General features: G+C 41.9%; 1 protein-coding gene across 13 annotated transcripts in view; it reads left to right on the top strand.

Moving 5' to 3' along the window:
* The first annotated feature begins 1,761 nt into the window (after positions 1-1,761).
* Positions 1,762-12,933, top strand: part of BPTF (bromodomain PHD finger transcription factor) — a 56,686-nt gene continuing 45,514 nt past the window's right edge. For 7 of the 13 annotated variants that reach the window (XM_080375402.1, XM_080375398.1, XM_080375391.1 and 4 more), the window contains exon 1: positions 1,763-2,809. In XM_080375402.1, the coding sequence (XP_080231528.1) occupies positions 2,170-2,809 (640 nt within the window). In that variant the 5' untranslated portion in view covers positions 1,763-2,169. Of the gene's footprint in view, positions 2,810-12,933 lie in introns of all 13 variants that reach the window. The other 6 variants (XM_080375403.1, XM_080375400.1, XM_080375397.1 and 3 more) reach the window with 2 other exon arrangements.

The following is a 12,933-nucleotide window of genomic DNA, read 5'->3' as shown; positions in this document are numbered from 1 at the left end:
AAGCACTTTCATATCAACAACTCTTATTTATAAGAGATGAGATTAAGAGACGTGGTAGTCTGGTTCACAGTATTCAAAAGCAAGTGATACTTATCTTTGGTCTACTACAGGTACACAAAATCCACAGTATTTTAGAGATGCTATGCTCTCACAATGCCACAGGCTTTGTGAGTATTAGTGCAGTAGATACACTAGAAACCGTTGCTTGATTCTCAAATCACAAAAGGAGATAGTGAAATAATCTATGTCCAACATGTATCTGTGCATTCGTGTATTTAAAGAGTTACCACAATCCTATGCAACCTTCTAAGAGGTTGCAAAAATCAGCCTGCCATAAGCAGTCTAAAGGTTTGAAAGGTTCCTGCTCGAGTGTAAAGGTGTTAATGGGCTTAGGGAATGTTGGCTACTGCTGTTGCTATGTGTGTATCGTGCTGTCTAGAACAGGGCTCTGAGCCTGTGCAGCTGCAACACTGAATATAAAAGAGTGCAACTGAATATAAAAGAGATGCAGATGAAAAGCTGGATGTAAGAGTGCAAATTGGGCTAAACCCTGCTGCTTGGTGCCATTGTGACATTGTTGCGTGCTTGACACTGCAGCAGGTTTGTGGGTTTAATGAGGTGTCTGCCTGAGCAACAAGTTAATGAACAAAAGACACTTCAAAAATTACTATGGGAGAATGCAAATTAAATTATACATTGGACATAGAGCTGGCATGCTTATGGTATGACCAGGATTGGGTTTTACATCACACAGAAGCAAGGGACTGAGAGAAAATGACAATGTGAACACATTTATTTGTTAAAGGTAAGACTTCAGACTCTCTGGGATCCCCAATGTGTGTCAATTTACCCATGAAAAGGCTGGTTGTAAGAAATGCAAGATGTTTTCATGCCTCAGGCTGGCTTTCAATTTGTACAGCTTTTGCTCAGGAAACCCATACCCTGAATTCAAGTGGTGGCATTAGAAACCCAGCAGTGCAATTGGTTTATGTAGATTTTTAGCCCTTTGGGGGCTCTGGCAAATGGGAAAACCAGAGGGAGTACGAAAGAGATGAAGCCTATCTCATTTTCCTGGTGCTGAGTGAAGTGCAGACACAGCAGTTCAGAGAAAGTAGATGGACGAAAATGCAAATGGTGGGGCCCTGTGTGGTCTCCTCAGTCTTACTTTGCTTTGTGCCCTCCTCGCGCTGGGTAAGGCTGAGCTGTAAGAAGGTTTTAATTTCTACATCACGGGTGAAGAGTGGAAGCGGGGCAAGAGCTGAAGATGGCAGCGGGCACGGGGGCCTGCGGGGGGCCGGGGGCGGGCGGCCGCCGCCTCAGCGCGGTGAAGGAGAGCAGGCTGAGGGGCGAGCGGTGCCTCAGGTTTTGGCGGGCGCCGCGGCGGCGGGAAGAGCCCCGTGGGGAGCCCCTGCCCGCGGCGGAGGGGACGGCGGGGCCCGGCGCCTCCCTGCGCTCGCGGCTGCCCCCGCAGGGGTGCGCGGCCGGCCGGAGCCGAGGGGTGGCAGCCCGGGGGGGCTCCCCTTAGGGCGCGGGTCGAGCTCGGGGAGAGAGGACCGCTGACGGGCGGCGCCGCTCAGGTGTGGGGAGAGGGGGAGGCCGCGGGGGTGCGGCGGCGGGGCAGCGCGGCGGGGCGCCCCGGGAGCGCCCAGGGCTGAGGGGACTCTCGTGGTGGCCGCCGGTGGCGAGGCAGCGCCTCGTGGCAGGTGGCGGTGAGCTGGGGCGAGGGGGGCACGCCGGGGGACGGGGGACGCGGCGGGGCGGGCAGGGGCAGGGGGCGCGGCGGAGGCAGCCGGGGGGCCGCGGGGCCGCCCCAGCGCGCCGGCTCCAACATGGCTGTAGCGGCCGGCGGCGGCGGCGCCCCCTGGCGGCGGCTGGGAGGCGCGGCCGGTCACGTGAGGCGCTCGGGGCCTGCTGCCGCCGCCGCTTCCCCCAGTCAGAGCGGAGCGAGCCGAGGCAGAGACGAAGAAACAAGATGGCGGCCGGTGGCGATCCGGAGCGGGACGCCGGCAATTCGGATTGAGCCCTCGGCCCTCACAGCTCGGCGGCCCCCCTCCCCGGCCCGGATCCCTCGCAGGGGGGGGAGCTTCCCCGTAGCCGCCTGTCCGGACTCCGAGCGCCCTCCCGAGCCTTCCTTCCCCCTCCCTTCCCCCCCTCGGCCAGCGCCCAGAGATGCGGGGCCGGCGAGGCAGGCCGCCCAAGCAGCAGCAGCCGGCGGCGGCCACCGCTCAGGCGAGCTCCCCGGCTCCGCCCGCCCCGGCGGGCCCCATCGGTGGGCTGAGGTCCCGGCAGCGGGGCAGCAGCCGCGGCAGGTGGGCGACCTCGGCCCAGGCGGAGACGGCGGGGCCCAAGCAGAAGGGAGCCGGGGCTGCCCAGGCCTCTTCCCCCGCCACCGCCTCCCCCAGGGGGGGCAGCAAGAGGAAGGGAGGCAGCGGCAGCAGCAGCACCCCTGGTGGGGGAGGCAGCAGCGGTAAGGGTAGGGGCAGGGCTGGGGCTGGAGGAGCAGGGGGAGGAGGCGGAGGAGGCAGCTGCAACAGCCAAGGCAGGGCTGCCTCGTCCAGGAGGAGCATCAGCAAAGTGGTGTACGATGATCATGAGAGTGAAGAGGAGGAGGAGAGCATGGTGTCCGAGGAGGAAGAGGAGGGAGACCCCGAGGATAACCAGGACTCCGACGAGGAAGAGGAGGAGGAGATAATGGAGGAGGAGGACGACGACGACTCTGACTACCCTGAAGAGATGGAGGATGAAGACGATGCCAGTTATTGCACTGAGAGCAGCTTCAGGAGCCACAGCACCTACAGCAGCACCCCAGGTAGAGAGTCAGTGGGATGAACTAAAACAAGTCGAGGGCACCCCACATGCTCCCTCTAGGTTTGCAAATACAGTCCGCACGCATTCTTTCTCCCGTGCGTGTACGGAAGGGATGCCTGCAAGCACTCACAGGGAGAGAGGGGTATGCAAATTAACGGCTGGCAACCCCACGGATGCGGGGAACATTAGGAGATGCTTACAAACACATGCACCGAGAAGAGGGAGGGAGGGAGGGCAGTACTTGCTGAAACAAGGGGATGCTTTGCAAAATATGCATGGAGATTCTAGTGACTGCAGAAATGCATGATAGACCAGAACGTGTTGCAAACAATGTCAAAAGTGTATGGAGCATCCACTTAATATTTAAAAACAAGGGAAACGAGATGCATGCCTTGCAAAGAGGTTCTTTCAAATATATACAGGAAAGGATGGCTTGTGCTTGCAAATATAACTTGATGTTAAAAGGAGGGAAAGCACATGCAACTTGAAGTGGCCTGAAAAAAAAAAAAACCAACAAAACCAGAAACACTGAAAATTTTCAGGTTCTTGAAATCAGAGGTATAACTGGATCCAGCATTTACTAGCTTTAAGACAAAACTAGCTTTCCAAGGAGGGAAATGAGGTGCATTGTTCAAAATGGAGATTGCATTGTTATAGTTTGGGGAAAAGTGCACAGGGCCTCATTGCAAGGGTGTAAACCTAGTTTTAGTTAAACACAAAGATTAAAAGGTGAAGGTTGAGTCAGAAGTCTCGCTTTTAAATACTGCATTTATCTTAAGATACGGCAACCTTTAAAACTCATGTTGGGGTTAAAACTGGTTAAACATCATTGTGATTTTTTTTAACCTCTAGTGGCAAATTGGGGCTCAAATTTTTAAGGCCTGCACATCTATTTGTCCTTAATTAGTTCATTAACCATGTGGGTTTCAAGCTTCAAAAATTCTTTTATCTAAATTTAAGCACTTCGGATTTATTTGAATTCATTCTAGCATGGAGTTCAAGCTTAGGATTATTTTTTTTTTTAAAGTCTCTGAACCGGGAGAATAGTTAAACTTAGAGATAACCTAGGAGTGTTTCTGAATTGGGCCGCAGGATAACAGATACTACAGTTGTCCAAGTATTTGGCCAATTTGGAAGGGGGGGAAGGAACAGGTTGTTGGTGTAAATGCGCTGCATCTTAATTGAAAGGAATGTAGTTTTGAGTGGTTAGCTGAGGATTTTTTTAAAAGGGGGAAGTACTGACTACTAAATGTGTCATTTGTTTTAGTGAGTTAGTGGTATCAACTCCTTATGTGGCTTCATAATAGTCCATTAAAAAAACTCTTTATGTCTAATAAGCATAATTTAAAAAATCTGTATCTATATACTTAGGAAGCTAAATCAATCAAAATAAGTACATACATTCAAAAAATAATTTAATTTAAAGATAATTTTTTAAGGTGTTAACTTACCTGTTGCAGGGATATCCTGCAATCAAATTGAAATTTGTTAATATTTATTACTTCAAAAAGAGTGAGGTCTGGCTTCACAGAAGAATAAAAACCTCGAAGTACTCTCTTGACTTTTAGTTTTCTGCTTAGTCGTGGTAACTTGTATTACTTTTTGGGGGGGTGCTTTTGTCAAGGAAAGAGTATTTTTATGATTTTAATTGGTTAGGTCGTGAACATATTTTTTATGTGAGCATCCAGGTTTAAAATGAGTTCTACAGAGTATGGGTGTATTCACTTTTTGAAATGTGCCGAAGTGTTTTGGCAAATAACAAGATACTTCTGTGTGCATTGTTGTGCAAGCATAGACAGGCTTTATGTGGTATTTAGGTGTATCAGAAACCATTTTGATAATTTATGTGTTTATTTCTTGCTCGGTCAGGGTAACTTCAGTTAAATTTTTTAAGATAAGTTTAAGTATAAGCATTTTCATCCTTAAGTGCTTTTCTTTTTTAATACACTGTTTGATAGTTAAAAACATCTGAGTTCTTATTTTGGCAATTTACTGACAGTTCTCATTCGTTCAGTATTTGCCTAAAGGTCTCCCTCCCTCTTTCCCTCTCTCCCAGACACGCTGTTGCCCTTTTGCCAAGAAAGTACAAACTCTTCATTCTATCAGTCTGTGTCTTCTGCTGAACAAGTATCTACGTTGCAAGCACTGCTACGCAGTGGTGGCACTAATTGAAATCTTAGTTTTATCGTAATCCAGGAAGAGATACTTGACATTAAAACAGCATTAATAGGCAAGGAAAAGATTCACATAACTTCAGTATCTCTTTATGTGGCAGTGGCCAGTGCAGACAAGAGTGTTAACAGGGCAAGCGTACAGTGGTAAGTCTTCAAAATTCCTTCATGGGCTCCAGTGCTCTTTGACTCAGGTGGATTGTGAGCCAGAATTGGTCTTTAGCTATGTTTAGATACGGGGCTTTTTCTTTCATTTATTTGTCCTCAAACCAGACAGATTGTAATACACAGTGACAGAGCTCCTGTGGTTAACTGGAGGGCTTGAAGGAGTGTCTCCTCTGTTGTTTTAAACTGGCCCTGAGTGCTCCTTAGGTTTTTTTCTACTAGAAGAGGTGATGAACGGTATTCTTTGCTTATCTTCCCTCAATCACGTGCAACCTCAATTACTACCATTATCAGGATGTGTCTTAGGGGCTGAAGAGCGTATTTTTCGGAGAGCGGGGTATTGAAAAATTGCAATCACAATCAAACTCTCCTACCAACCAAGATTTTACACATAAATCACATCCCAGTTAAATGGGTGACAGACTTTTATGGTTTGTTTCAAACTTACATTGAACAATGAATTAAAAGATCACAGTGCAATGTCTCTAGTAGGAGTACTTTTTTTATTAATTCAAGTATTCAAAGAAGCAAAATCTTAGGAGTGCTAAAATGCCTTTTATATAGTGCTTAATAATGATACAGTAAAAGCTTATTGCTTTATTATGTTTATTATTATTTTATTATTATGCAGGTGATACTTATCATTGCCTCTTCTTCTGCTGGGCAGGCTTGGTAGACGGATTTTGTGTGTCTGTCCCTTCTCTCTTATCCCGTTGTGTCCCCAGAAGGTAGATGTACTTTTAGGATAGGTATCCTGTGTATCTTGTATTACTAAAAATTTTTCACTGTTACCTGTCCACTGTCACAATTGCATTATAGATATCAGGTACTTCTCATATGTTGCAGAATTTTAAAAGAAAGACTTAATCAAGATGCCTAGAAGTCCATCATTTTTGTTTCGTGAATTTTCTGTGTCAAAACTGAGAACTAGCTTTTGGAAGAGCTGTACATCCAGATTTTGACTGCAAGTTATCAGTCTGTCTAACAAGCAAATGCACAACAGTGGAGTTACGAGCCAAAAGAGTTGTCTTAAAATAAATAAAATTTTTAGATGGATTTTGCTAGTCTGAGCGTTTACAGTGATTGACCATCATTTCTGTTAACCAGTTACTTCACCAGTGTGCTTTTATCTTCAGAGTGAAAGAATTTAACTGGAAATTACTGTAGTAATTTTATATCTTAACATGTTTTCATGCTCTTGAAGAATTAAGTGGAGATATTGAGGTAAGACAGTAAGATAATGCAGCCTCTTTTGTCTGTCCTGTGAGAAGATTTACCAGCCTCCCCAAACATCTTACCTGGGGTGCCCTGTTCACTAAATTAAAACTGGCATGCTCTTATTTTACTATTTAGTAATCTGAACTTTGATTTGTACACTAGAGGAACTATCATCATGCCAGTCATGAGAAATGTAGAAGACCAGTCCTAGCAAAGAAATTGTGTAGAATGCCAAACGAGTCAATCTGTGGCTGATTCTGTGGTATTGACATGCAAATTTGCAGTTTATCTGAAGAGAGCATTTGTCTCTTCAGTCATCTTTCTAAGAAGCTCTGTGCAGCAAATACCATAATCAATGTGTGTATGTTGTAAAAGGTAGAATAATTTTATGTACTGCAGATGAGTTTATTGTGCAAACTTTTTTGTAGGTTTGCAGGAAAATTCCATAGCTGACCATTGTATTGCATAGAACTGCTGTAAGGTGAATAAATGTGGATTTTAGTAGATTGGGGCCAGGTCTCAGGGCTTGCTAACTTCCGAATTTAGTTACAGCTTATCCGGAGTGTTTCCCAACAAAGAAATTGTCAGAATGTTATGAAAATCGTTATTAGTGCTACCTTTTTTTTTTTTTTTTTTCCTTGCCTGCGTTCTAGGCATGAAAGGGTTGTGCTGCTGAGTATTTCTCAGAATAACAATGTGGGATCCTACCTGCTACTTGCCTTGCATTAGTTATCCAAACGTTAAAATGATGGCTTAGAATATAGGGGATTTGTATTCCTGGCTCCTACCGAGAGTGTACTGATGGCCATGAAGTTGAGAAGTTAAACTTCTTATGTAAAGTCAGTAGATAACCCTAGGCAGATTTGGAAGTGTACTACTGAAGCATGTACAAACTGGAAAAAAAAACCAAAAACCCAAAACAAAAAACATCCAAAAGTTCTAAAGTTTTGAAACAGTTCTTAAAGAACAGATACCTAGTTTTGTACAGTGCAAGGCAGTAGTCAAACTTAGGAGCACATGTTGAGAATTTCTGCAATATGAGTGCTCTCAGGAAGGTGCTCTCAGGATCAACTCTAGTAAACTGCTATTGTTTCATTTGTTTTTCAACTTCCAGAGCTTTTGTGGTGCTTGGAATGTCTCATTTTCAAAGTCGGTTTAGATTTCAAGTTTAATCTGGTTTGTGGGTTTTGGGTTTTTCCTTTTTCCAGGCAAAATAAGTAAATTTGTGTTAGGTACGAATATTGCAGAGCAATATTCAAACTGGAGCTGCACTTAGAAGTAGTTACAAGTGCATCTTATTCTTTCAGAGGATTTTTCTGGAAGAGATTGCTTGACTTGTGAATATTAGAAATGTGTTGATTATCATGTTGTCATTTTTAAAAGGAGGGGAAAAAATGTTTGTGTAGGTCGAAGCCTTTAATTTTGGCCCATCCCAAGAAAAAGATTTTAATTTTCCTATTTTGGTACTGCTTTTCATAATATATTCTTATTTTATGTTAAACTGATTCATTTTACTGCTTTTTCTTCTTTGGTGTAAGCTGAGCAAATGTTCTCCCAAGAGGCAGACTTCTAATTAAGGAACCAGTTTGGATATTGCTGTGACAAACATGTAGCTGTATCCAGTTTATGCATTCTGCTTTGAAAAAAAAGAAAAAAGAAAACGCTAACCCCCCCATTCTTTTATGCATTTTCATCAACTGTTTTCCATTTTCTCAGTGATATCTAACAAGAACTTGTGTGTTGCTGTACTTCTCATTTGAAACTTGCCTGGTGTGAAGTAGTAATGTGGGACAGCAAATGTCTGATTCTTGTATGTTTCTTAAAACCAAACAAAAATAGGACAGTCTTAGTGAGTTTAGGAGGGTAGTCAAAAGACAAAATTTCCAGGAGGAAGGAAAACATAGGAGAGAACATCATCTCTAAGGAGTACTCATGCTTCCAGGACATGATAAAACTGCCAATTGGTCTTTATGTTGACAATGTCTGTAGTGACTGGGAAGCAAAATCAACCCAGTTCTATTTTGCTAAAGATTGACTTTTATGTAAGAGTACTGTAGTTTGACCTGACTTGTACAAGTTGAAGCCAGAATTTAACCTCTTTTGGGGGGAAAGCTGAAAGTCTCTTCACTTTTTGGGGTCAGTTTTGTGGAGTGTGCCTGTGGGTGTGCTATTATTTGCCCCCCCTTCCTGTTACAGAAGTATCTGAAACTCCTCGGTCTGTCTTTGCTTTCCCCTGTACTCGATCAAGCGTATCCTCTCCACTGCAACTGTGAACAGCAGCTCTTCAGCTGGAGTCGTGGTGCCCAGGTGGTGAGAAATTAGGAGGAAGGGGAGATTTTCAGAGAAGAGAGATGAGACCAGTTGTGAGCTTCCTAACCAAGCAATGCTGGAACCAGTGGTTAGGTCATACCAGTGCAGCTACCAGTCTCTCCCTGTTTAAACAAGAGAGTCATTCTGGCAGAATATTTGTCATGTAGGACTTCCATCCACCAGTCCATTACTTGAAATATGTTGGGCTGAAAGGCTGTGTTTACTAGTACTGTATGTCTGGAGTGAAGAGATATGTAACATAAGGGAGACAAGGCAAAACTGGATTTTTGTGATTTTTGTTAGGCTATATGCATATGGTAATTGGAATACAACCAAAGCACAAAGAGCATGAAAGTCATTTAGTCATGGTACAACCTTTCTTTATTCTGTCCACTGATGTAAATAGTTCATTCAGATCCTCTGCTTTAAAACTGTCTACATCAACCAGAAGGTATGTTAAAGATAGTTATTTTGAAGTTCCATATCCTCCCATGGAAAAAGAGTTCAAGAATAGATGTGAATTTTCATTTTCTTCTTTCAGTCTGGAATGGAGGGAAGCTGTTTGGTCCTTTTAAAATCCACTTAATTTGTAAATTTTGAAAGGGTCAGTATTTGAACCAAGCAGCTTGAATAGATGGAAATTAAGAAGAAAAACAAAGAACAAGGGTTTAGGGTTTTTAAGTGCTTCAGTAAATTCTGGGTTTGGGTGCTCAGCCTGTTACTTATGTTCAGTACCTTCATTTTATTTCAGATATCATTAGTGTGTTGCTTAAATATTTGTAATAGAAATTATTTTAATAGATTTTGGTAAGTGTAGACTATAATTATCAAAATGTGCCATGTGAATAAAATTGTTTACTCTTTAATCTTAATTACAGGCAGCTCTTCAACTAGAGAATTCAAAATAGGGACAGGCAACCATTGCAGACTGCTTCATCACTTTTGGAGACTACTAGTGAAGGAATGCAGTTTAAAAGAAGTTTATGCTAGATAGAAGTATAGTGCTGAGACACTCAAGATGATCTGGATCCTGTAAATAGTCCAACCGTGGCAGCAAGAGGCTGTTGGCAGATCAATTTATCCTTCCAAATAAAGCTATGGAATTTGAATGGCATAGAAGCGGACATTTTCTCTCTTTGTACTGGCTCAAACTTGAAGGTGGAGTTTGATTCAGGGATTTGATTAATATGAAGAAACGATCTTAAAGTATACCATTTACGTTTAATAAAACTTAAGTCCATTTTGGGAAACTTCAATGTGAGTAAATTGACTTTATTTAATTGAGAGTAGATAAACCTAGATTCAGTTTAAAGTCTAGTCAGACAGGTGGTGGTGGTGCTTAAAGCAGGTGTAACTTCTGCTAGTACACTTACTCTGGAATCCTTGATGTTTTTTGGTTTAGACAAAGTAGTGCATACTGCATTCTCTACTTAAAACAAAAAAAACCCTGCTGCTACGAGAAGAGTTTTCCACAAATAGGAAATTATTCAGGGCAAATCATAAAAATGATTTATCCGAAGTTATCTAAACTTTACCAAGATAAATTGAAAAATATTAATGGCAGTAGGTGATGTGGTAATACAAAGTTAAGAAAAAAGAGGAACAGTGTAATTCTTTCGACTGCTCAGTGTGGTGGTTGCACTGAATTGGTTATACTATTTCACTTCCATATATTACTTTAAATACATATTAATATAATGCACATATGTAGTGTTTGAAAGCTATATAAATGTTTTTTATTGTGTAATCATTAATTGTATAGTCTACACAAGCTTGCATTTTCTCATCTATTTAAATTGAAATAATTAAATTATTTTTTAATCAAGTTATTTAAATTTCAATTACCAGTTTTTCCTCACAGGTAGGACTCAAAATTCCCTGTGGAGGGCAAAATCCATGACAAATAATAATAATAAAAAAAGTTGTCAAATCATAGAATCTAAAATAATTGAAAGCAGACATAAAGTGAACATACAAATGTTTGAAGAGACCAAAGGCGGGGGGCTTGTGTGTATGTGTCTGCCTGCCAGTGAATGTGACGTTGAAGCATGGGACAATTTGTCTTGTGGAGGAGAGGAGCTTTTCCTTGAAAGTGAAGAGCTTAAAAAATTAGGTCTGTTTATTGTAGGAAAACTTTTTCCAAAATTTGAGAGATTTCTTTATGTAGATGAATAACAGTTGAGTAAATACAAACTGTGATCTTCAAAAACCTTGACAGACGGTTCCAACTGCTTCTGAGTAGTTGAGCTGTATGGGTTGTCAGCGCACTGCAGATAATTAGCAATGAAGGAATTGTTATCAGAATCTCTAACCAGTCTAGAGTTCTTATTTGGAGTTAAAAACTGCCTTTCTTCAGCTGTCTGAGCTAGTGGCAAGGACGCAGGTTATCCACCCAACCAGGAGAATATAAAAATTTCAGCTGAAAACAGAGACGGTAGCCCTTTGACATCATTGTATCTTACTCCATTGGCCTATGCTTGTAATTTAAGTTCAACAGCCACTTAGAATGTTTCAGGATTTATGAGTTCTTGGCAGAGAATGTCCATCTTTTTCACTGGAGATTTAGACTGCTTGGTTTTGTTGGTTTGTTTTTTTGGCGTTGTTGGGTGTTTTTTGTTTTGTTTTGTTTTTTCCCCTAAAGTGTCTGGAGTGTTTCTTGAGATTGCAGTTGATGCATCAAATGGTAATATGTTAAAGCACGAATTGTTTGGAATTCTGAATTTCCAAATCACTTTGTGTTTTTTTCTTGACTTCAAGTTCTGTTCAAGCTGGTTACAGCAAGTACCAGTAGCAAATTGAAAGTGCAAATGGAAAGAAAAAAAAACCTCAAAAAAACCGTAGAAAGATTTGAAATACTATGCCACCAAGCCATTCAAGAAAATTGTCTGGGTATCTTTTCTTTCTAAAATATTCTGTGTCTTCGAATACTTGCCTTTTTTAGCTCTGGAAACCAAATTATATGCAGTGCAGAATTGCTCAAAGCAGTTCAGTGTCTGAAAAGAGAAATTTGAGCTCTTGAGATGTGGTGTGTGATTTAAGTATGGATTGGGAGTATCGAGTGGTACGATGTAACTGCTGCGTGCTGTGTGGCATAACACAAAGTAGTGGACAAATGAAGCATGCATTTTATAATGCAGTGTATTTTTCCTTATTGTGTAAACTGAGTTTTACAATTCTGAGATTTCTGTGTTTTATACCAAAGCAAACATGAAAATATGTACATTGATTTAAATAGAAAGTGAAGAGTGGTGTGAATAATGCAGCCACACGGTTACATTGTACTTGTGCCAAAGTACAGTTCTTTGCTACAGTATTGTGACAGGCTTTGTGTCCTGGTAACACACTTATTATAGATCTCTGTACCAATATGCTTCTTTTGTAGGAATGCTTTGTTTTAAGGTTATTTTTTTTTATTTTCCTTTGAATTTGATGTAACAAATATACCAGTGTTTATCTCTTGTGAAAGAGATCTCAACTAAGATGGTATATGGGGAGTCAAGTTTTGGTGTTTGGGTTTTTTTTGGTGAAGGATAAAAACAATGCATAGGACAATTACAATTTTGTTCTCAGACTAGAAAGTCTCAAAAAATAAGAGGAAATAAGGAGTCTTCGCTGCTTTCAGCAGTGTTCCTTCATTCTAGTTTATCTTTGCCTGAAAATACTGGGGAGTTTGTCACTTCAGATTAATTTAGGTAAACCAGGGTTATCATTCTTGCTGCTTTCTTTCTTGAAGATCTGTTTCTCATATGGCTTTACTGGCTGCAGGTACAAACACTGAAAAGAATCTTAGTTTATAGCTCCACCAGCTTCTGTGGTATTTGGACTCTGTGAAGACTGTTAGTGATTTCAGAATATTTATTCTGCATCGTTGTTGTCTTGCATGACTACTTCCTAGGACTGCACCATCCTGCAATATTGAAGGAAGCTTCAGGACCCTAAAGTAGTTTAATCTGTGGATGTGAGCGTCTATGGTTTTTGTTTTGGGGTCTTTTAGTTAAAGCCATCTCTGGTTTATACATATGTGATTATATATGAATTCCCTGCTCATGACAGGGGGTTTGGAGCTAGATTATCTTTAAGGTCCCTTCCAACCCAACCCATTCTATGGTTATGGATCATGGAGTTTGATCTAGAAGTTTCTTGCAGTAAGAATGCTTGCTTTGTGCCTGGCTCTGAAGCTCCTGTGTTTTTGTGTGTTTGCCATGATTAAACATTTTCCACTGATTTGTGCAGAAGCATATTGGAAGGGAGTCATACAAGC

The sequence above is a fragment of the Falco punctatus genome, assembly GCF_963210335.1.
Source record: "Falco punctatus genome assembly, chromosome: 1".
Classification (NCBI taxonomy): Eukaryota; Metazoa; Chordata; class Aves; order Falconiformes; family Falconidae; genus Falco; species Falco punctatus.
This window is presented reverse-complemented; position numbering and strand designations above follow the sequence as displayed.